At 33.5% G+C, this 25929-nt stretch overlaps 1 protein-coding gene across 1 annotated transcript in view; it reads left to right on the forward strand.

Moving 5' to 3' along the window:
• LOC136029739 (probable tubulin polyglutamylase ttll-15) overlaps window positions 1-25929 on the forward strand; it is a 130170-nt gene that overhangs the window by 32197 nt on the left and 72044 nt on the right. The window contains exons 4-6 of the mRNA XM_065708245.1: window positions 15485-15604; window positions 16678-16907; window positions 21445-21608. Of these exons, the coding sequence (XP_065564317.1) occupies window positions 15485-15604; window positions 16678-16907; window positions 21445-21608 (514 nt within the window). The remainder of the gene's footprint in view (window positions 1-15484; window positions 15605-16677; window positions 16908-21444; window positions 21609-25929) is intronic.

Genomic DNA, 25929 nt, shown 5'->3' on the forward strand with positions numbered 1-25929 from the left:
CAAAATTTTGAGATAGCCATTTTGTTCCGTATAGTCAAAAACTATAATAACTATGTCTTTGGGGATGACTTACCCCCCCCCACAGTCCCTGAGGGAGGGGCTGTAAGTTACAAACGTCGGCCAGTGTTTACATATAATAATGGTTACTGGGAAGGGTACAGCGTTTTCAGGGGATATTTTTGGTTTTGGGGGTGGGGTTGAGGGGAGGGAGCTATGTGGGAGGATCTTTCCTTGGAGAAATATGTCATGGGGGAACAGAAATTCAATGAAAAGGACGCAGGATTTTCTAAAATTACTATATAAAAAACAATGAAAAAATAGACATGGAAAAGTTTTTTCAATTGAAAGTAAGGATTAGCATTGAAACTTAAAACGAACAGAGATTATTACGCATATGAGGTGTTCTAAAAATACTTTAGCATAAAGAGCGAGGTATTTAGGAGGAGATAAATACCTCGCTCTTTATGCTATAGTATTTTTTAGTAATTTGAACTATTTATTCTACGGCCTTTCGGATTCAGGGGTCATTCTTAAAGAATTGGGACAAAACATACGATTTAGTGCAAAGAGCGAGGTATTAACGAGGGTACAAACCCCCTCATATACATAATAAAGATTTAAGAATAAAAAAGTTTGTTACGTAAGCTAATTCTTAAGTTATGTATATTTTTTACTAATAAAAACATTCGTTAAAAATTAAAAGTTATAGTTGCCTTTTTATGTAACCGAAAAATTGCAGGGCAACTAGGCTTTCCCCACCCCTTATTTCTCAAAATTGTCTGATCAAAACTAAGAGAAAGCCATTTAGCCAAAAACGGAATTAATATGCAAATTTCATTTTAATAATTTATGTGTGGAGAGCCAAAATCAAACATGCATTAATTCAAAAACGTTCGGGAATTACATAAAAAAAAACTAGTTTTTTAACTGAAAGTAAGGAGCAACATTAAAACTTAAAACGAACAGAAATTACTCCGTATATGAAATGGGTTGTCCCCTCCGCAATCCCTTGCTCTTTACGCTAAAGTTTGACTCTTTGCCACAATTCTGCTTTTTAAAACAATTAAAAACTTTAGCGTAAAGAGCAAGGGATTGCGGAGGGGACAACCCATTTCATATACGGAGTAATTTCTGTTCGTTTTAAGTTTTAATGTCGCTCCTTACTTTCAGTTAAAAAACTAGTGTTTTTATGTAATTACCAGATAAAGTTGATTCCCCTAGTTGAATAGAACATGAGTTTTTTTTCAGATAATTACACAAGAAACTTTCATCTTCACAAGTCATGTCATCAACTCTTCTTCGTTCAGTGTTTTTACTCAAAGAAATTTTTCGGGTCCAAATGCAAACATACACGTAGAGCTATAACTTGAACAGATATCCGAGGCACAAAGAGCAAATGAATCAAACACGTACCGGAAAATTTGTATTGTACCAAATAATTCCCAAGCGTGCCGCTTTGGCAACGCTGGTATTGATAAGGTATTTTTGACTGGAAGTGCTTCCTTTCCTTTTTCAGGCCTTCTAGCTTTTTTTCGTATTCTTGTCGTCGTTTCATTTTGTTTTTCCAATACATCCATTGGTATCACAGAAAAAAAGAGACAAAGGTTTTTTTTTCTGAAACAAGAATTGATATGGATTTTTTCTTTCTTCATCAGATTTAATTAGCATCATAATTATATATATTAGTTAATCAAAGAAAGTAAAAACTCTTAAATTCTCTTTAACAGTGGGTAAAATTGACTTTTGAAATTAACAGGGGTGTGCGGTTTTCGGATTCTGTTATAAGAAATAATATATTGTAAGATGCTCGTAAGCCCTCATTGTTACTTTCAAACAGTTCGTTTTAACGAACTGTATTAAGGAGCGACCCGGCTCAATAGTAAACGAAACTCTAAAAACTGAATTTTGATACCAATAGATATATCAATAGAATTGGATTTTTATGCTGATTTTAATATATAAGTTTCATCAAATTTAGTCTTACTCATCAAAAGTTACGAGCCTGAGAAAATTTGCCTTGTTTTGGAAAATAGGGGGAAACACCCGCTAAAAGTCATACGATCTTAACTAAAATCACACCATCGCATTCAGCGTATCAGAGAACCCTACAAGCTCTTATCTACAAAAATGTGGAACTTAGTATTTTTTGCCAGAAGACCGATCACGGGTGCGTGTTTATTTGTTATAGTCTGTCGTATTCATGACAACAAGTGAATTGCTTGCTTTTGTCTGCTTTAGTTATTGTAATAGAAGGATCTTTTCGGAGATTAGATAGTATTTTTATGTCGTGCAAATTTTCCGGTGTGGAATTGGTAGGAGGCTTAAACTTTTTTTGGCTGTTATAGAGGATATTTATAAGACCAGATCTAACTTCATTCGGGTTAGAGACAGAAGGATAGTGCTTATGCAAAGCGGACTCTAGAGAGGAAACTATATCTGCCACAGGAACCTGTTTCGGTAGAAAAGAAAATTTTGGACCTTTTTCTAGTGTTTCGATTTCCTGGGGTTCCAATGTTTTAGAAGAGAGGTTAACGATAGCAGGTCCAGGAGTGAATCTTGGAGAATAAATACGGTTTCTTATCGAAGATTCATTTCGTAAGCCTTCCAATTTTTTATAGAGGCGTTCCTTGGACAAGCGAAAATCGTGGCTAAATAAATTTTTTTCTAATCTAACAACTTGAGCAAAATCAACGGTGGACAGGTTTTCCAGCAAAAAAGTTTCCAACGATTTCCTCTCTGAAGAAATATATCTACAGAAATATTTTCCACTGTCTTGAAATTTTCCCTATTGTCTCTACGTTGTATTTGTTTGTTATGGAAAGGCAGTGTGGTCTTCGTCGCTATTTTCGTCTAGCTTATGGGGAGCAGTTGACCTATGATATCTTTTATTTTATTATTCTAGGTAAAAAACATGCTAATATTATCAATCAACAAAATTTTTTAGAATCCTGTTGAAATGAAAACCTTATTCCCAAGTCTTTAAGATATAAATTACATTTAAATACCCGGAAAGAAGCGCAATTTGCCCATACACTACAGTTGAAAACCCTAGTCCATATTATTAAGGACAAAAAACAGAAATGACATATTATTTCTTCAGAGAGAAAATCGTTGGAAACTTTTTTGCTGGAAAACCTGTCCACCGTTGATTTTGCTCAAGTCGTTAGATTAGAAAAAAATTTGTTTAGCCACGATTTTCGCTTGTCCAAGGAACGCCTCTATAAAAAATTGGAAGGCTTACGAAATGAATCTTCGATGCGAAACCGTATTTATTCTCCAAGATTCACTCCTGGACCTGCTATCGTTAACCTCTCTTCTAAAACATTGGAACCCCAGGAAATCGAAACACTAGAAAAAGGTCCAAAATTTTCTTTTCTACCGAAACAGGTTCCTGTGGCAGATATTGTTTCCTCTCTAGAGTCCACTTTGCATAAACACTATCCTTCTGTCTCTAACCCGGATGAAGTTAGATCTGGTCTTATAAATATCCTCTATAACAGCCAAAAAAAGTTTAAGCCTCCTACGAATTCCACACCGGAAAATTCGCACGACATAAAAATACTATCTAATCTCCGAAAAGATCCTTCTATTACAATAACTAAAGCAGACAAAAGCAATTCACTTGTTGTCATGAATACGACAGACTATGACAACAAAATTATTTCGCATTTAAATGACACAATTACATATCAAATAATAACTCATGATCCTACTGATCAGTTCACTAATAATATTATAAATGAATTAAAACAGCTAAAACAAAATGGTAAAATCACCCCACAACTATACAATAAATTTTTTCCCCGTGGTAGTTTCTGTCCTAAACTCTACGGTTTACCAAAAATACATAAACAGGGTATTCCCTTAAGACCTATCGTAGCTTGTACTAAAGCCCCCGCTGCCAATATTGGAAAATGGCTTTGTACAGCTTTCAAACCTTTATTGTATTCTCAAAATTCCTATATTCGTAACTCGGCAGATTTGGTTAAAAAACTTAGCAACACAAGTATTTCAGAAAACATAATAGTTAGTAGTTTCGACATTGTTTCAATGTATACAAATATAGATGTAACTATTTCAGAGGAACTATTAAAAAACAAAATAGAAGAAAATTACCACCTGATCGAGACTTCAGCGACAGGAATTGATTGTGAAGTGTTAATGACTCTTGTTAAAATTTGTAATAAGTTTTCTATGTATTTTCAATTTCGCGATTCTTTTTATCAGCAAAAAAATGGGTTACCCATGGGAGCACCTTTATCCGGGCTACTAGCAAATATTTACGTCGAGAATCTTGAGAATTGGGCATTGAATTCTTATTTTTTTAAACACGTCTATTGGGGTCGTTACATGGATGACGTAATTTCACTTTGGAATTATGGGGAAGCTGAGCTTCGGGGCTTCTTAGATCAGCTTAACACTTATGACCGAAATTTGCAGTTCACCCTAGAAGTTGAAATTGAAAATAAACTTCCGTTTTTAGATGTATTAATTATTCGCAATCCTGATGAACTGGATTTTACTATATATCGAAAGCCAACACAAAACAATAGATATCTTCACTTTAATTCAAATCACCCCCCCACAAGTTAAAAGAGCAGTTGTAACTTCCCTCATTGATCGTGCCCTGAATATTTGCTCCAATTCATATATAAATGCAGAAATAAACTTTATCAGAGATATTCTTTTTGGTAATGGATACCCCATTCCTTTTGTCAATAAAATAATTAACCGTAGAATAAAAAGACATTCTTGTAAAATCGAAGAAGATACTTCACAATGTGAGGCTACTGATAAGCCCTCAAATATTGTCTATCTTCCATATACCCCAAAGATCACAACAAAATTAAAAAATATTTGCACAAAAAATAATCTGTACGTAGTTTTTACTAATAATTTTAAAATCATCAATTTCTTAAATTCGGGTAAAGATAAGACCCCAGTTACTCGCCAAAGAGGGGTCTATCAAATACCATGTGATTGCGGAAAATACTATGTCGGCAGGACCCATCAGAATCTAGACAAACGGTTACAACAGCATAAAAATGACATAGACAAGGCCTTAATTTCAAATAGTTCCAACAACTCCTTTGATTCTGCTTTAGGTTGGCATATATTTAATAATCCGTCCCACATGATACTTTTTGAAAACTCTTCACTCATTAGTAATGATTTGGGAATAAAACAGGTGGTTCGAGAATCAATCGAAATTAATCTCAAAATAAATAATAATATTTCTTTGAACAGGGACTTGGGGGATACTCACTAAATTCTTTATACTCAAATTTAATTAAAAATGATTCAACAAAATATTTTACTAAACCGATTTATAATAGTACTGAACCAACTACGAAAAGGCCTTTGAGACAGGCTGCTAAACAAGCAAGATTAGCTTTAAGAAATTGCATCTAATCATTTTATTCTCTTCAGTTTGAATGAGCTTATATTCTCATTTCATTTTTTTCGCCAGTCCTGGTTGAACTTCGTTGAAGTAAGGATGCTAGGGCTATTTTTAAAAATGTTTTAAAAAGTGTTTTTAATTATTCAGTTTTAATCCTCACAATTTGATGTAAGTTCTTTTATATATATATATATATATATATATATATATATATATATATATATATATATATATATATATATATATATATATATATATATATATATTTTTCTCTCTTATTCTTGTATTGTGCTGAAGACGGCCCTTGGACGTAGGGCCGAAATATCTACAGAAATATTTTCCACTGTCTTGAAATTTTCTCTACTGTCTCTACGTTGTATTTGTTAGTGAGGTATGGAGCAAACCCCCTCATATACATAATAAAAATATACGAATATAGAAGTTTGTTACGTAAGTTAATTTGTAAGTTATATATATTTTTTACTAATAAAAACTTTCGTTAAAAATTAAAAATTCTAGTTACCTTTTTAAGTAACCAAAAACCTTGAGGGCACCTAGGCCTCCTCTCCCATCCTTTTTCTCAAAATCGTCTGATCAAAACTAAGAGAAATCCATTTAGCAAAAAAAAAAAAAAAAAAAAATACGCATATTTCGTTTTAATTATTCATTTGCGGAGAGCCAAAATAAAAATATGCATTAATTCAAAAACGTTCAGAAATTAAATAAATAAAGACAAGTTTTTTTTAACTGAAAGTAAGGAGCGACATTAATACTTAAAACAAACAAAAATTACTCCGTGTATGAAAGGGGCTGTTCCTCCCTCAACGTCCCGCTCTTTACGCTAAAGTTTTACTCTTTCTCTCAATTCTACTTTATTAAACAGTAAATAACTTTAATGTAAAGAGCGGGGCATTGAGGGAAGAACAGCCCCTTTCATGCACGGAGTAATTTCTGTTCGTTTTAAGTCTTAATGTCGCTCTTTACTTTCAGTTAAAAAAACTTTTTTTTTTTAATTTAATCAGATACTGAAGCGAACAGATAGATAAAGTGCAGGATGGTCTTTTTTCGTCTTCTTTCTTCAATGTTTAAAATCTTAAAATCTTAACATACTTCACAAGGGTGAAACTTTCTTAGATAATCTTTGAGGTACGATTATAATAGTTGTAATAGTTTAGTTTTAAAGTTTCAGTCTGAAATATTTCGTTTTAAAAGTTTCGTTTTGATAGTTTTATTTTTAATTTATCAGTTCTAAAGTTTAGTTCTTATAGTTTTTTTTAATTTAAAACTTTAGTTTAAATTTTTTTTAACATTAATGTTTCAGTCTTAAAGTTACAAATGTTAGTTTTTTTTTTAGTTTAAAGTTTCAGTTGAAAAGTTTTAGTTTTAAAAGTTTTGTTTTAAGGTTTTAGTTTGAAAATTATGGTTTTAAGGTTTTATTTTTGAATCTTTCTAGTTTTGGTTTAAAGTTTTAATTTTAGAAGTTTTAGTCACAATGTTTTTTGGTTTTATATCATCAATTTTAAAGTTTAGGTGTTAAAGTTTTTTTTTATTTTAAAAGTTATAGTTATAAGAGTTTGAAGTTTTAGTCTTAAAGTTAAGTCAAACAGTTCGTGGTAACGAACTGTAGTAAGGAGTGACCCGGCTCAATAGTAACTGAAACTCTAAAAAATGGAATTTTGATACCAATAGTTACATTAAAAAAATCGCATTTTAATGCTGATTTTAAATATTTAAGTTTCATCAAGATTAGTCTTACACATCAAAAATTACGAGCCAGAGAAAATTTGCCTTATTTTAGTAAATACTTAACGAAAATAACACCAGCACATTCAGCGTATCAGAGAACCTTATTGTGGAAGTTTCAAGCTCCTATCTATAAAAATGTGGCATTTTGCATTTTTTGCCAGAAGACAAATCACGGATGCGTGTTTATTTGTTTTTTTGTTGTTTTTTTTTTGTTTTGTTTTTTCCAGGGGTGATCGTATCGACCCAGTGGTCCTAAAATGTCGCGAGAGAGCTCATTTTAACGGAAATTAAAAATTCTAGTGCCCTCTTTAAGTGACCAAAAAAATTGGAGGGCACCTAGGCCCCCTCCCACATTCATTTTCCCCCCAAAGTCACCGGATCAAAATTCTGAGATAGCCATTATATTCACCATAGTCGACAAACATAATAGCTATGTCTTTGGGGACGACTTACTCCCCCGCACTCCCTGTGGGAGGAGCTGCAAGTTACAAACTTTGACATGTGTTTACATAAAGTAATGGTTACTGGAAGGTGTACAGACGTTTTCAGGGGGATATTTTTGGTTTGGGAGGGAGAGTTGAGGGGGGGGGGTTACATGGGAGGATATTTCCATGGCGGAACTTCTCATGGGGGAAGAAACTTTCAATAAAGGGGGCGCAGGATTTTCTAGCATTATTTAAAAAAAAAATGAAAAAATAAATATGAAAAGTTTTTTTCTGCTGAAAGTGAGAAGCAGCATTAAAACTTAAAACTAGCAGAAATTATTACGCATATGAGGGGTTTACCTCCTCGTAATACCTCGCTCTTTACGCTAAAGTATTTTTAATAATTTCAACTATTTATTCTACGGCCTTTGTGATCCAGAGGTCATTCTTAAGGAATTGGGACAAAATCTAACTTTAATGTAAAGAGTGAAGTATCGACGAGGGGTAAACCCCCTCAAATACGCAATAAAAACATACGAATATAGAAGTTCGTTACGTAAGTTAATTCGTAAGTTACGTATATTTTTTACTAATGAAAACGTTCGTAAAAAATCAAAAGGTCTAGTTGCCTTTTTAAGTAATGAAAAAATTTAAGGGCAACTAGGCTTCCTCCCTCGCTCGTTTTTTCTCTAAATCTTCTGATTAAAACTATGAGAGAGCCGTTTAGCCAAAAAAAACTAATATGCAAATTTCGTTCTAATTATTTATGTCCGGAGAGCAAAGGTCAAAACATTTATTAAAAACGTCCAGAAATCAAATAAAAAAAACAAGTTTTTTTAAATGAAAGTAAGGAACGACATTAAAACTTAAAACGAACAGAATTACTTCTGTTAAAACGAATTACTCCGTATATGAAAGAGGCTTTTCCTCCTCAACGCCCCGCTCTTTACGCTAAAGTTTTTTACTGTTTTAAAAAGTAGAGTTAAGATAAAGAGTCAAACTTTAGCGTAAAGAGTGGGGCGTTGAGGAGGAAAAGTCCCTTTCATGTACGGAGTAATTTCTGTTCGTTTTAAGTTTTAATGTCGCTCCTTACTTTCATTTAAAAAAACTTGTTTTTTTATTAAATTTAATCTTATTTCAAGAAACAATACATTTTAAGCAAAACTGTCGCATATATCCTCTTCTTATTTCAAACACCAAAAAATTTTGATGTAAATATTCGATATTTTGAATAGTGCGTTTGCTCATTTCTATCTTATTTCAAGAAACAATACATTTTGATCAATACCTTCACATATTTCTAACTCTCATTTCAAGCAGCAAAACATTTTGAAGAAAATATTTGATATTTTGAATTATTTCCTTATTTTTAATCATCATTTTCAACATCAGTTATTTGATATCGTTTGATTAATTTTTTCCAATATCATCTTATTATTTTCAATCTTATTTCAAGGAAGAATACATTTTGACCAACACCATCCCATATTTCTAACTCTCATTCCAAGCAGCAAAATATTTTGTAGAAAATATATTGTATTTCGAGTAATACATTTGCTAATTTCGAACAGCAAAACATTTATTTAATATATTTGATATTTTAAATAATGAATTTGCTTATTTCCATCTTATTTAAGGAAACAATGCATTCAGGAACACACATATTTTCTCATCCTATTTCAAGTAGCAAAACATTTTAATGAAAATATTTGATATCTTGAATAGTGAATTTGCATATTTCCATCTTATTTCAAGAAACAATACATTTTGAGCCATGCCATTGCTTATTCCTTTATCTTATTTGAAGAAACAAAAAGATTTGGTGAAAACATTTTATTTTTCTAATGCATTTGCTTATTTCCATCTTATTTCATGAAACAATACATTTAGGTTATGTTATGTTTATGTTAGGTTATGTTTATTAGGTTATGATCCCATATTTCCTCATCTTATTTCAAGCAGGAAACATTTTGATGAAAATATTTTATATTTTGAATAACACATTTGCTTATTTCCCCATCTTTTTTCAAACAGAAAAAGCATTTTGAAGAAAATATATCGTATTTTGAATAATGTGTCTTCTTATTTCAATCTTATCTCAAGAAACACTACAACACCATCGCATAGTTCCTCATCCTATTTAAAGCAGCAAAAAAAAAAAAAAAAAATATTCGGTATTTTGAATTGTGAATTTGCTTATCTCCATCTTATTTTAAGAAATAATACATTTCGAGCAACACCATCGCATATTTCCTCATTTTATTTCAAGCAAAAAAAAAGTATTTTGACGGGAACATTTGATATTCTGAATAATGCATTTGCTTATTTCTATCTTATTTCGAGAAACAATCATTTTGAGCAATACCATCTCATTTCTATTCATCTTATTACAAGTAGCAAAACATTGGTTACTTTTAATAATGCTTTTGCTTATTTCCAATCTTATGTTAACGAAGAAGATGTTTTGATCAACATCATCACATACTTTCTCATTGCATTTCAAGCAGCAAAACATTCTGTAGAAAATATTTCGTATTTGAATAATGAATTTGCTCATTTTTATCTTGTTTCAAGAAATAGTACATTTTGAGCAACACCATTGTATATTTCCTCATTTCAAGCAGCAAAACATTCTGTAGAAAATATTTCGTTTTTGAATAATGAATTTGCTTATTTTTATCTTGTTTCAAGAAACAGTACATTTTGAGCAACACCATCGTATATTTCCTCATTTCAAGCAGCAAAACATTCTGTAGAAAATATTTCGTTTTTGAATAATGAATTTGCTTATTTTTATCTTGTTTCAAAAAAACAGTACATTTTGAGCAACACCATCGTATATTTCTTCATTTCAAGCAGCAAATTATTCTGTAGAAAATATTTCGTTTTTGAATAACGAATTTGCTTATTTCCATCTTATTTCAAGAAACAATACATTTTGAGCAACACCATCGCATATCTAATTGTGTGGTGAGAGCAACACTTTGGTTTTGTCCCGTTTTTTTTTTGTTTTTGTTTTTTTTTTCCTATGCCGTCTATCTCAGCTTATTCCCGGAAACTGGTAAGGGTCTAACCTGTGCGGTTTTTACGGAAAGTGTGGACCTCAGGCCGAATTGATGAATATGACATTACATTTTGGAAAGCTCCGTAGAACTCTTGCCTGGGGCCAAAAAGGATGGTTTTTGCTTGTCCTCGAGCCAGAGCCTATGGTGTGCGAAGTGAAGTGGAGTTGTATAGCCTATGTCAGAAAGGAGTATCTGAAGTTGTGCAGCCAAGCTTTTGTTTCATCAAATCATGTTTCTGCTTTCGAGTGGAAAGCTCCGTTCTAGCAGGTAAGCAGGCAGGCACCAATTTCAAATAGAAGATGGACTAAAATCTATAAGTGTTAAATGTATGCGGCAGTTCCCCGGCCCCACAGCCAATATATCTTCTTTGAGTGATAAATTGAAAAATTTACAGAAACAAAAAAGTGCGATTTTTCCACGGGTCCGAAAGTGCTGCCATCTATTGGTTCTACCCATTTCTGTTCGTGATTTCAGCTGACTTTACCATTCTTTTTTTCTACTTGGGATTGCAATAGAGAAATGGTATCAGATATGCCTCTTAAACTTTAAAAGTTCTCTCATTGCTAAGGAAATTAGAGCTTATCCTTTGCTCCTTTTTAAGTGGTGGTGATAGAAAGTTGGCCTCCGGCAAAAAAGTCAACTTTTGAACTAATACAGATAGAATTTCTTTTTCAACGGCAATCGATAGACCTTGATGAGCTGATCAAAGTATATGTCATCCATTTTTTGGTAGAAAGTTTCCTTCATGAGATACATCAGTTTGAAAGTTTCAAGGGGTTGACAACTTCAGTGGTTAGGTACACACTTAAACCAAAAATAGGCCGATACCAATTGTGAGATATGTAGGGGACTTTCAAGCAACAGTCGACTATTAGCTTATAATCATCTTTGGCAATGAGGGGTTTGCAACTTTTGCTGATTGGTGTACCTATTATCTGTTTCTGGTGTAATTGATGGTAAGAACAACTTGGTTCCCGATTGTAAGACATGTAGGGGAGTTGTAAGCAATAATCAGCTGTTGCACTACAATGATCTTCAGCGACGAGGGGTTTGCAACTTTTGCTAGTTGGTGTACCCATTATTTGTTTCCGGTAAACTTGATGTATATCACGGGAGAGGGACTTGTAAGTAAGAATCGGTTGCTAGAGGAGGCTCATGAAGGGCTACGAATTTGTGCAAATTGGTGCACATCTATGGTCTTTTGATCCTGAAAAGTTACAGATAGCTTTATAATACCAAGATTATATAAGATAATGTTCCAAGTTTCCATCGGTCAGGATGTCTACGATTGAAAAGGATAAAGTTCAACCGGCTGCAAAGTGACATTTAGGGGCCTAGTAAGTAATAATCGGCTGTTAGGTTACAATTCTCTTCAACGATGAGGGGTTTGCGACTTTTACCTGTTGGTGTATCCGTTATTTGTTTCCGGTTGAACCTGATGTCTATCACGGAAGAGGGACTTGTAAGTAAGAGTCGGTTCACATTAGGCTAGAAATTTGTGGAAATTGGTGCACATTGTATTCGATCCCTATAAATCTACCAGTTTGAAAGTTTCAAAGGGTTGACAACTTCAGTAGCAAGGTATACACAGAAAACAAAAATAGGCCGATACCAATTGTGAGACATGTAGGGGACATGTAAGCAACAGTCGGCTGTTAGCTCATAATCATCTTCGGCAATGAGAGATTTGTCACTTTTGCTAGTTGGTGTACCTATTATTTGTTTTCGGTGTATTTGATGGTTAAGCCAATTTGGTTCCAGTGGTAAGACATGTAGGGAACTTGTAAGTAATAATCAGCTGTTAGGCTACAATCATCTTCAGAGATGAGGGGTTTGCAACTTTTGGTAGTTGGTGTGTCCATCTATTTGTTTCCGGTAAACTTGATGTCTATCACGGGAAAGGAACTTGTAAATCTTCGGCAATGAAGGGTTTGCAACTTTTGCTAGTTGGTGTACGTATTATTTTTTTTTCGCTGTATTTGATGGTTAGATCAATTTAGTTCAAGATATGTAGGGGACTTGTAAGTAATAATCGGCTGTTAGGCTACAATCATCTTCAGCGATGAGGGGTTTGCAACTTCTACTAGTTGCTGTACCCATTCATTTGTTTCCGGTAAAGTTAACGTCTATCACGGGAAAGGGACTTGTAAATAAGAATCGGTTCACTTCGGGCTAGAAATTTGTACAGTTTGGTACACGTTGTATTCAATCTCTGTAAATCTGACAGAATTAAATGTTTACACAACGATTACAAACGATAACGTAAAACAATAAGATAGTTTCAAAATAATTAGTACAGTCTCATGTATGGTATTTCGATCATGAAAAGTAACGGATAGCTTCATAATACCAACTAGATCGTATAAGATATTGTTCCAAGTTTTCATCCGTCACAATGTCTACGATTGAACAGGATAAGGTTCAACTGGCTGCAAACTCAATTTAGCCCCTTCTTCCGATATTCTTTTGCTGTTGTTTTTTCAACGCTGAAGAATTTGATCATGTGATTACTGATCGTGTTCTGCTTTGAATATGCCGTTTTGAATGCTTTGAATGCTCTCGCAACACTTTAATCGGCGAAGCCGGACAAAGGTTGCCGCAACACTTCACGTTGCCCAGGCAACGTAGGTCTAGTTATATTTTTAAGTTAGAACTCTAAGGGTAAGTTGTGGGGGATTTTGAACTAGCCAGAAGGCACTCTGTGTATACTTTTCACAATACTACAACAGTAACTATAACTAATGACGCTAAGAGTATTAAAGTGAAAGTTTTAGGGAACGTTTAGGAGGAGTTTCAATTAAACAAAAAACTGTATGCATGCAAGTTTCTAAAAGGGCATATAATCATGGGCAACACCACTTTATAATAGCCATAAATATTATTGAAACTTTTAAAGGAGCTAATTCGATTCAAAATTAACAGTTTTGATGCCCTTTTTAAGAATAAAAAGAGATTGGTTGGTAACCAGTCCTTATCTCAAGCCCATTCATTTTCCAAACACATCCAGTCAAAATTTGATACAGTCGTTTAGTTCAGCATAGTAGAACGCTCCTGCAACTATGTCCTTAGGGACATAGGGTATGTCCCCCCCCACAACTGTGCAATGGGACCATTATGCTTTAAAACTAAATCTTGTTTTAAACTAACTCCAAAGGCAATGTGTTTTTGGTTGCGAATAAGACACCTCATTATTATATAGAGAACGACGGGGAGTATTAAGTTGAAACTTTTGGGGCTGCTTCTATTGCTACTTCTACTTTTATAATTAAAATGAATAAAAAGAGTGTCATTGTATCTAGGTTGTCAAAGAGCATAGATGTAACCTTATGAGGTGATATTGAGCTTTATTTTTCAGGTCAACATCAGGAGTTATAAATTTAATTTAAAAGTACTGTTTGTGTCAGGATTAAAGATTGTTGAAAAAGTTTCTCCTATATACAATTAGCAACAATTAGCAAAAAATTAAAAAAGAAATTAAAAGACAATGTTAATAAAAAGCGAACAAAAATTAATTGAAGAAACATATTCCATAAACAAGTTTTTCAAAAAAAATAAAGAGCTTCATTAAGCCTAAAATGAGCAGAAATAGAGTCAAATATTTTCCAATCGTCAATAAGTAAATCAAACTCAAATCGAACAGAAATTACAATAAATAGCCGAATCAAACTCAAAACGATCAAATATTAACATGAGTAGGGCTGATAACCCCCATGCCTTCTTAAGACCAGAACATAATTTTCGCTTTACCGAAAGAAATATGTTTTAAATGTTTGCACTTTTTTACTTTCATAAATAAAAAATGATCAAAACTCCACGGAATAAATATGAGTATTTTTCGATTAAACTGACGATCCATGGTCATTTTTTTTTTCAGTAAAGTACAAGCTATGATGGAAATGTAATAAATTATTAGTGAACCCCCACGCAGGCGGGTAATAAAAAATTGCCTATAAAACTGAGACAAAAAATTCAACCTTTCTCGGCTTTCTCCTCTTACATGAAAGTATTTAATAACTGCTGTGTTCAGTATTTAATTGCAATACTTACCTACTAAATGCAGACAGTACAAATGTACTTATTACAACATAAAAGTATCTTCTAACACAGGAGGGACGGTGAGTTTTATTCTTTTAGGAATAAGACTCACCTGTCCTGCTTACGTATTTTTAGTATATTTTATTTTTTTTTGTTTACATGTACAATATAATTGTGAAATAAATAAAATAAAATTATGTGTTACAAATAGGCAGATAAGTGTATCACTTTTTCCGACAATGACAAACATTACTTTTCTTGTCTTTTTGAAATATCGGAAACAAATGAGTAACGTTTATCCTTGGCATTCTTACTTATATTGGTGGAAAATCAAGTAAGTCCACGCTAGATTACAAGCACACATGTCGTATGTTGTCCCTTTGCAAACCTCGCCAAGTTGAACTATATATGAAATATGCAAGTTTTTAGAAGCAACAGTCGCTGACCCTCTTAAAATGTTTTCTGTTAGGTGAAGGTATTATCTGATAGGTGAAGTGAAGCTAACATTTTATTTCTTTACTATTTAAATCAGATAAATTTTTGTAAACCCCCCTATGAATTGTAAACCCTATTTTTTTGTCAAGCCAGCGTAGACCCCCACATTGAGCCTCTGTGGACCCCTGGGGGTCCACTTGGACTTCTTTTGGACTCAGTGGTTAGGAATTCCTAGGATCTCAGTAACCATTATCTGCCTATGGATACATTTGATAGTGACCTAGATTTATTTTTCCTAAGACCAGTGGAATATGATCATGTAATCAATGGAACTCTTAAGATTGCAAAAAAAAATTTGACAATCCTTATTATTTTAGGTCAATCACTTTCCCGGATCAGGCTATATTACAAATAAGGTCAATTTGGCTACCTCTGGTTTACCTTATGTTCCTAAAGCCTTTAAACTCCCTAACCAGAAGGGTGAATTCAAGGACTATGTAAGTTTTTCTGTTATTTTGTTTATGTTTATTTGATTTTGGTCGTTTGTTATTGTCTTTGCCCCTTTTTTGGCTTTATAATGGTAACGCCCTATACACTAGGAAAATGGTTGCTTGTCCTGTAAGGACAGTGTGGGAAAAGGGGTGTTCGTGCTACAAAAATAACCTCTTGTCGATACTTCACACTGTGATAATCTTGAATTGTCTGATGATGAACCGTTTAATCCAAATGGCATTGCAATAGAATGTAATGATAAGCAAAGGAAGAAATCGTTCGATCGAATTATTATTGTCAAAAATGTGTTTTTGCTATTGTTTATCTACGATTTTTCCCGAAAATGTCTTTTATGGATTTCAAATATTAAATTATTTTAGTTCTTTCAGAAAATCATTGTTACCAACGTTGCATAATATGGGCTACTTTTCAGACAAAAGGAGTTATATTCTTGAAACCACCTTGTTTATGGAATCAATTCGCTCCGGACTCTAAGCCTCAAGTCATATATTCAATTCAATAATGTCAGCATTATTTGTGTCAAATCACTTATCATTCGTATTATCTGTTTGACTGATTGAAAGTTTAGGCTACATCCAGGGGCGTAATTTGCTATTGGGCAGGGGAGGGGCAACTGCCCCCTCCGTACCGAAGTTTTCCATCCCCCAGACTTCAGTTTGTCCCCCCAGCTGAAATTTAGTTTCTGCCAAAAATTTTGTCAAAACTAAGATAAGTCTGTATAATTCAAGTATCCAGAGAAACAGGTCAGTTTTCTTTAGTATGTCTTTGCCTTTATGGTAATATATAGATCATTTTTGGTTTTCACTGTCATTTTCAGCTGATTTGGCATAATTGGTTCCAACTTTGCCCCTCCCCCAGGATTTTGAAGAAATTACGCCACATCTTTTGAAAGTTCTAAAGATTTTAAGTCATATTTATGATTTTTTAACAGCATAAATTGGTACGCCTAACCTTTTTTGCTCTTTATTAGGACTTGATGTAAAAATTTTACCAAATAATGAAAAAGTAAAATTTTTCAGAAGAAGTTTTAGTGGTCTAATACAGATTTGAATTCTAGGCTTTTAAGAATCCAGAGAAGCTTTTTGTTATAAAAAGTAATAACCATAGAGGCATCAATATCCGAAAGATTACTGATGTCGATCTGGAAGTAGAAGGAACCTTTGTCCAGGAATTTATTGATGAGCCTCTGCTTATAGACGGATACAAGTTTGACATTGGGGTTTATATAGTTATTACGTCGATTGATCCATTGCGAGCATATTTATATGACGGTGACGTACTTTTGAGGTATTCTATCTTATGAATTTGTATAGTTCAGGGTTTTTTTTTTTTTTTTTTTTTTAATTTGAACTTCTGCTTATACAGGGGTGCAAGTTTGACACTGACCAGTATTCACAATTTTTATATGGCAATAACAAGTCTAAGTTTACTAAATAGTGTATCGCTTAAATAGTTTATCGGTTAGTGTATCGATAATATAAATAATACTATAAAGAATATACTATAAATAATAAATAATAGTAACTATAAATAATAATAAAGTAATAATAATAAAGTAATAATAAATAAAGTAATAATAATAACGTAATAATAATAAAGTAATAAAGTAATAATAAAGTAATGAATAATAATACTATAAATAATATTGTATCGATTAGTGTATCTTTTAAATAGTGTATCGCTAAGTTTATACATTCCTTCAAGAGACGAATTGCTTAATTGCGAATTGTCTTGATTCTTCTAAAAAATTTGCATAAAAGTTAATTTCCCAAAAAGTGCGCTGATAGACAACATAAAGGTGAATAATCCTACTATAAATAATCTTTAAGACACAAACCGGAACAATTCACGAAAACCTTGAAGCAAACCTATAGCTCTAACTACCTTAGACGACATAATATCACTGTTTCTTCCAATTCAAATTAAAAAATCAAATCCTAAATTACTCTGTTGGAAAACTTAGATAATATTAATACCACAAAAATAAGTATTGTTCGAATTAATCAACTCAGCATCACCCCCTAAAAATCATTTAATTTGTTTTCCTAACGTTAGCACCTAGAAAACTAAGATTAGTTAATAAATTCGTGTACAATAGGACATCATTTACGCAAATCGTAGGATATTAAAGGTTCATCTCTGCGATTGCTACTGCTCTGTCGTCTGCAAATGTTGTGACACTTGTACCAGAAAGATAAAACGTATCAACATACACTAAAAATCAAACTGGTCCCAAATCAAATCTTTGCGGCGCTCCGCAGCTTACTTCAGATAGAAACACTTTTAATGTCATTGATTACAACCCGCATTGATGTCAATACCCCACAACTATGCCTGATACCCATACGGCGGGCCTACGCAGCGAAAATTCAAAATACACTCTGTCAAAAGCCTTTCTGAAATCGATAATAACTGTTAACGGAATCTTTCTACTTTCATATGTACCATTAATATTGTCAACCAAATAACGGATTGTATGACTTGTTGAGTGGCCTTTTCTAAATCCAAACTGATTGTTGTATAGTTTGCTCAAGGACTCCAGATATCTTAACTGTCGTACATGTAAAACTTTTCCGAAGTTTTTTTTTTTTTCAATAATGGCGGGATTGATATTGCTCTCCATTTTGTCATCTCTTCCTCCTTTTCATCTTTATGCAGTTCATCTTTAGAGCATATGGAAATTCGCTCTTCCCCATTGAAAGATTAATACAGAAACAAAAAACTGATAAGTTCTTCTTATCTTCTTCAGACTTTCAAGGAAGATATGGGGCATTAAAAACAGTTCATCAAAAGTATTTTAATATTTGTTTTTGTTTTCTTCGAAGCTTCATCCTTACTTGATTCAAAATTAACTTGGTGAAGCTCCATTTCCGTCTGTCCTAAGACCCATAGAAACATATTTTAAACCGCCTGATATAATCTTTATAAAGTCTATAATTCAGACGAGCCGTAGGGGATATACTGTGAATTTGGCAAAATCAAGATCGTCTAAGTTGTATAAAGTCATATCGATGTTATTTACTAGAAAGGGGTGTTTGACGACCCCCCCCCTAATAATCCAAACTAACGGCTTATCCAAATGAGTTATAAGCTTATCTAAACAGCCACCACTATACAAGATTCAGTCAATACTCAGTTCAAAATACAGTTGCAAAATTCAGAGAGAAATCTGTTTAGGATCACAGTTACGAAATGGTCCTAATGGTCAAGAGAGAGAATGAGATTGAAGAAACTGAATGAACCTAATTGAAAAAACTAAATAGGAGAAAAAAATGTAGTCATTAGGTTTTTGTTTTGTTTCTTTCTGTTGTTGTTTTATCGTTTTATGCGGTTTCTTTTTGGATACTCTCAAATCTCTTAACATTAATTACTTTAGTTGACTAAAGTAATTATGTCAAGTCCTGCCATTGTCTACTAATACGTCTTACTTCAGTCTTCTTATAACTGCTTTCAGAAATGGAGTTTGCAGAAAGTTTGCCTTCGTTTCGCAAAAATTATGTCAATTTGAATTGTTTTTAATTTGTTTTTGATTTGTTAAATTCTCTTTGAATGTTCTTCAATCGTGAAGTTAAGTTTAGAATTGGAGAGAATGTCAGGTTCCGTATTTTGGACTTCTTATAATATTGTTTTATTTTTCCGTTCTTTCTCGATGTAACGTCTGTTTTTCTTTTTCGACTTTTCTTCTTCTTTCATTCTCTATTTTGCTCAGCAGGCATGTTTGTTATTTTGTGACATTTTTTTTTTGGGGGGGGGGGAATTAGAAGGATAAAAATGTATAAAATTACAGCAAGAGGGTGATCGTTTTTTTCATTTTGTTAGATAAATTATAGAGACGTGTTAGGTAATCTGTGGGGCAGAGACATTGTACGCTTGTCCAAATTTCATTCTGATCTCCTCTGCTTTCTGCCATGTTTGTTTTCTTTTTACCACCTTTCTCTGACTTATAATTTTCTATTTTATCGAACAGGAGTATGTGCAATTTTTTTGGTTTTGGGGGGGGGGCTGATAAGAAGAAAACATATATAGAATTGTAGTAAGAAGCTGATCAAACTTTGTTTCTCTTTGTTATATAGATTATAGAAACATGTTAGGTAATCAGTGAGGCCGAGGCATTATATATTTTTCTTAATTGATTTCTGATCTTTGCTTTCTGCCAATTAAATACGATTTGGAAAATGTAACCATTGGGATGAAAATCCACTATAGCACTTATATGGGTTTGACAGCCCATTTTTGATTTTTTTTTTTTTTTTTAAATCCGAAGAATGCCCTAGTTGTTTTCGCCTTACTAAATATTAATTTTATCAAATAGAAAAATGGAATAAGAAAATTACTATTTATGATAGTCTGTTTTACATGCCTGAAATAAAGATAAGAGTATCTTGTTCTCCCTACAATCGAGCCTTCGCTACCAGATCTGGGTCTTCTCTGGAAATAAACTTGGGACAACAGCTCGCTAATTTTGGGACCCAGAGGTATCTAAATTTGGACTTTGTTTCTTCTGGCACCCATTGAAAGCGAATAAATAAAATAAATGATATAATGACGATTCAGCCAATAGTAGACCTTTAGTGGGGGTCCTATCGTTGCATACTTTACCAGATAATTGCAATAAAATGATTAGTACAATGTACAAGAACAATGTCGCTGTGGTTAAGGTAGAAACTGAGTTAATCAGCTGGTTTGGTAATGAATCAGGAGTAAGGTGGGTGTGTTCTTTCCACATTTACATGGATGATTTTGATGGACTTTGTCCTAAGGATCATGGCAAAGGTTATGGGAGATCATATAATCAAATGGGAAGTTAAAACTATTCTAGACTTGAATTATGGATGTGATTTGAGTGTCCTCGATAAACTTTTTAAGAAAATGAATGATATTTTAGGGAGTTTCGACAGTTCAGGAGGCAAGAGTAGGTTTGAAAATTAACACTAAGAGGATTAAATTGCATGGATCTGGAATAACTGAAGGTGAAGAGGTGATGCTTGGTAACGAGCAGATTGATAAAGTGGATATCTCCAATTACCTGGGTAGTATTATTAGCAAAGATAGTTGATGTGGTGAGGATGTAAAAAGTTGAATAGCCACAGCCCAGGGGATTTTATCACAGGTGAAAAAAAGTTTGGAAGAATAGGAAGACAAGTCATTGCACCAGATTTAGAATATTGGAAGCTATGCTGATGACAGTGGTCAAGTACGGTTTGAAAATTTTGGCCCTGGAAGACAGAAGATGATTTTCTAGATATTGTCCATAGGAATTGCCTGTGGATAATCTTTGGGGCCCGTTTGACCTACCTTATTTAAAAAAGTAATCTGTACGAAAAATGTGGGTTTTATCCCAATTTCTAAAGCTGTAATGAGAGGAAAGTGAAGGTGGCTAGGACACGTTGTGCGAATGAAGAATGACAGGTTGCCAAATATCGTTCTTCTTGGCCGTCCATATAGGGCCAAACGAATAGCGGGTAGTTTTGAATGAAGTTGGTTGAGGTCGTTACAAACGATTCAAAGAAACTATAACTTTGGGAGGTTGACCTCAGTCGGCGTGATGCTGCTCTGAGTTGTTAGTAGTAGCAGTAGTGTGGTAGTATCTCCCTCTGTGTAAAGAATATTAGCCTTTGATAATTTTTAGCCAAAATAAAAATTTTATTCCGACCTTACATCAATACTCTTGACCGGGAAGAGGCTGTGCAGGTAACAACCTGTGTCGATCCAGTCCCAAATGGGTACCTGGAAATATTTGGGGGGAAAACACGGAAAACGTCGATTGATTTGCGCCTAAATCAAATGGTATTTTTTAGATTCTAAATCAGATGCTTTCTTTTAGATTCTGTCCGGAAAAGTATGAACCATTGGACGTGAATAATACAGATAAGTACGTTGTGCATGATAACTATCGCCCTGTATGGGAAGTAGCTTCTTTGGCAAAACATTTCAAAAATTCTGGATTTGGAATGAAAGCCTCATTGGATACGTACTTGAAATCCCAAGGTGAGTTCCCAATCTGTACTTTTTAGTTTTTATTCACTACAAAAGGCAAAAAACGATGTATATACTATAATGTCACCTATGTTTTGTCACCTGTATTTACCCTATGTTCCACAAAGCTTATTGCAATCAATTACAATTAATTACAACCGAGCATAATTATTGATTTGGGCATCCATGTAGGGCTAAACGAAAAGCAGTTCTTACCTGAATGGGGTAAGAGGAGTTTGTAAGGGAGGATTTAAAGGAAATTAGAACTTGGTTAGGGTGGACCAGGAGTGTGTACAGCTGTGCTTGCCTCGGGTGGTTTTGGTGCTGCAGTGAGTTGTAAGTCGTAGCATTATTAGTAACTATTGTGCTCTATAAAATTTTGTTTGAACACCAAAATCAATTTTTTACATAATAAAAAAAAAAAAAAAATGCAAACCTATAGAACCTTTAAAACTAACCAAAAGGGTTGTTAGCTTATACTAATGGATAAACATTTCAAAAATTTTCTATCTGTAAAAGAACGAATTATAGCTTACTGAGCTGGGAAGCGTAATAAGTAAATAATCAATTGCAATAAACTTATTAAAAGTGGGGTTAATTTAATATCATATTTTAATGCCTATATTTAGTTCCGTTTATGTTTTGTTGGCATTTTTAATGACACCACCTTTTTTTATCTATATTTGTAGTGTGATCAAAGCCCTAACTTATCGCTGTTAGTTTTGAAAGTATATAATTATCAGAGTTTAGATAATTATCAGTATTTATTTTAGGATGTGACCCACAAAAAGGCCTAGAACAGGATTTTTTTATTTATTTATTTCGGAATTATTATTCTAATGCCACGGAAATAAATTCTTAGACTAAACTGTTTAAGTATGAAAATAACAGTAAACTAAGAACAACGATAAAAATGATGAAAATTCACAGCCAATGAAACAAAACAAAATATTTTGCCCAAGACCTCAACTTAGCCGTCCTAAGTACAAAAAGAATGAATATAAACTGAAGGGGCACGAATAATAACCAGAAAAACAAAATTAGAACTAAACAACATAATAAATGGCCAAACTCATAAGCGGACAGATTTCTTTGACTTTTAACAGTTACTACCACCGCTTTTCTGCTGTTGGCTTTTTACTGCTAGATAAGCTTACATCCATGAAGCTAAGAGAATTTCTAATGAATTAAACGTAAAAATAAAGTTTTCCAAATTAAAGTAAAGAGGTATATTAACTTATGTATTAACTTAATTAACAGAAATTATTTCTAATATGAAATGGGTTACCCCCTCTGCCTCAATTGACTCATTGTTCCCAATGGTTTGAGAATATCAGCTCAAACACGTGGGAATATCAGCTCAAACACAAGAATATCAATATCATTTCAAAAGTCAATTTATTAAATTCACAATTTGTTGCGTTCATTAATGCTTTCAGCAAAGCACTATAAGACTTTTGCAGAATGAGCTGGAGTTTAGGATGCGGCAGCCTCCCTTACATACGAAATCGGTGCTGCTCTTTACTGCTATTGAGAAAAACTTGTTTTTCTCATTCAACTGCCACAAGATCCATTTGAAATCCCATGCTTATCAATTTGCGCTAATATGCGTCTAACTTCACATTTTCAGTAAACTATATTATCACAATTTATGCTACATCAGTGACAACAATAGTTTTGGCATTAGTTTGGCAATAGTTTTGACAAAAAATTTTGACAGATGTAGTTTGGCAGTATTTGATTTTTGGGAAAAATTATAACCTCCTCTTGTAATTAGTGCTAATAGTATATGTATTACACTTTTTCACTAAGCTTTGTTCTGGGAGTATATCACGACTTGCAGCCCCACTACTTCAAATCGTTTGGGTGATGTTATAAGAAACAATAATTTTAGCAGAAATAACAAATTTTGTATAACGAAAAATTATAGCCTATTTCTGTAATGTGTTTTCAGCACAAACAAAAAATAAATTATGTATACTCCAGTAAAAATTCAGTTAAGTTGTTGAATGATCATGAGATAAGCCACAAACACAACGTCTGCAATGAACACCACCTTTTAGTTAGGAATTATCTGTCAATTCAGTCCTTGAGATTTGGCCCTTCGTTTATTTGAATTTCTAATTTTTTGGCGGCAGAAGTCAATTCCAGTAATATATATGTAATTTCGCCCAGTTCTAATTACACCCAGTATTTCGTCAAGGTCCTTACAAGTGTGTGTCAATAAGGTGACTGCTAATAATGTTTACGTTCTGCGTGATCTGGTGACTGGTAATATTTTTTCTTTTATATATACGAAGAGGGGGACTAATGCTCCTTGTCTTTCCATTCTCTAGACTCAAATATTCCTTGGATGAAAATGAAATTTGTTAACTATCAAATTTAGCTTCTTCATTGGGTTCAAACTAACAGGTCTCCGTTTGAAAATTATTTTTTAAGCCGAAATATAAGTTACTCCTCATAAATTAATTAGTTTTTCGAATGCTCTGGAATATTAAGGTTATTGACATTATTTTTTGTTTAAGCATAATCTGCATCTTTTCTTGTTATGTCTCGGCAAGTCGGTTTTAATGCAGTTAGACTCTTTAAAGGTAATGCTGCACAGTGTCGAAAACTACTTTTTGGTTTGTGTTGCTTCTTCAATTTGCTCTTTTAGTAGTCACTCAAGCACTCATTTTATGCCTTTTATTGTTCCATTATGATTATAAATTGCTTTGTTTTCTAGAAGATATTAAACTATGAATAAGTAACTTTGGAAAAAAGCTAGCATTAAAGCTGTCTGGTTATTTGAATTTAGACAGTTTATTTCTGCACCATTTGTAACAAATAACCAACTACGTTGTGTCTGCCTGCTAAAGCAGAATCAGGGTGTATCTATGTGTCCACTCTTTGAAATAAGTAGTGGGCGAATATCTAGTTTGCCGTTTACGGCATCAATGTGGTAATGGCGTGGTATTGTCTGTAGCTAAGGCATCTGTAGGTGCACCTTTTGAGATCAGTAGGTAACAAACATCTAGTTTGCCGTTTACGGCATCAATGTGGTAATGGCGTGGTATTGTCTGTAGCTAAGGCATCTGTAGGTGCACCTTTTGAGATCAGTAGGTAACAAACATCTAGTTTGCCGTTTACGGCATCAATGTGGTAATGGCGTGGTATTGTCTGTAGCTAAGGCATCTGTAGGTGCACCTTTTGAGATCAGTAGGTAACAAACATCTTGTTTGCCGCTTGAAGAAGACAAGATTATGGCACTAGTTTATCACAATCAAAGGTATTGATAGTGCCACCGATTGAAACTAGTAGCCCACAAATGTCTAGTTTACCTGCAAAAGTAGCCTGATGCAAAATCGTGCTATTGTTAGGATCAAATGAATGTGCAAGAGCACCATTTGAAACCAGTCAGTGACAAATATTTAGTTTGTGGTTCATAATGGTCAAACAGGCTGTATTGCAATAATATAAGGCATATTTGTATATACCATTTGGAATCAGTAGCAGACGAACATCTAGTTTACCATTGACAGCACCATGATGTGAATGATTTTTACTGCTACAATCAAACCGTTTTATAGTCACAAATAACCAGCAATGAAAATGAATAAAATATAAAAGATTAGCTATCCTAAATAAATATTGATTAGAATATACTTTCAGATACGATCAAAGTTAAAAAGTAATAAGGCGAAAAATAGAAAAGCAAAACAATGAAAAATAAACAAGGACGTGATAAGGGTTCCCAAGCTTCTTTATTTGCATTATTTTGTTCTTATATGTTATGACTTTCGCGCTATTCATCTTTTCTTTGTTGTTTTGGGGTTCACCCCTCTGAAATCCTGAATTTTCTCGTATTTCTGAAAACTTTTTATACAAACTATATAATAATTTTGTATTATTCCCTCCCCACCCCAAAAGAAATTCCTGCAGACGTAACTGATCAGGATCGTTAGTTCATTGTCTAGATTGTAAATTCGACAATCTTGCTGGAAATTGATATTACTGATTTCGTTGGATCGGGGATTTCGAATTATGAGTTTGCAAGTTATGCTGTTACACAGCCCACAATTTGACAACTTTTAAAATCCAGTTTTATAAACTTATTTCCTTGACTAATTCTAAATCTTGTTTCAAGAACATGATTTGTCGGTGCTAAGTGCCCCCCCCCCCGGCCCGGAAAATTCCCCACGGATAATTCCCTCAAAATTCCAGAGGAAACGCTCTAGCGATGCCTATAGTAAAGAGTCATAAGGCTTCAAGGTATTATTGTTCATTTGTTTATTTAATAATTTTCCTCCCCAGAGGCACTTCATATGGAAGGGGTAGTCTTATAAACTTAAGA

Source organism: Artemia franciscana, chromosome 7 (assembly GCF_032884065.1).
Source record: "Artemia franciscana chromosome 7, ASM3288406v1, whole genome shotgun sequence".
Lineage (NCBI taxonomy): Eukaryota > Metazoa > Arthropoda > Branchiopoda > Anostraca > Artemiidae > Artemia > Artemia franciscana.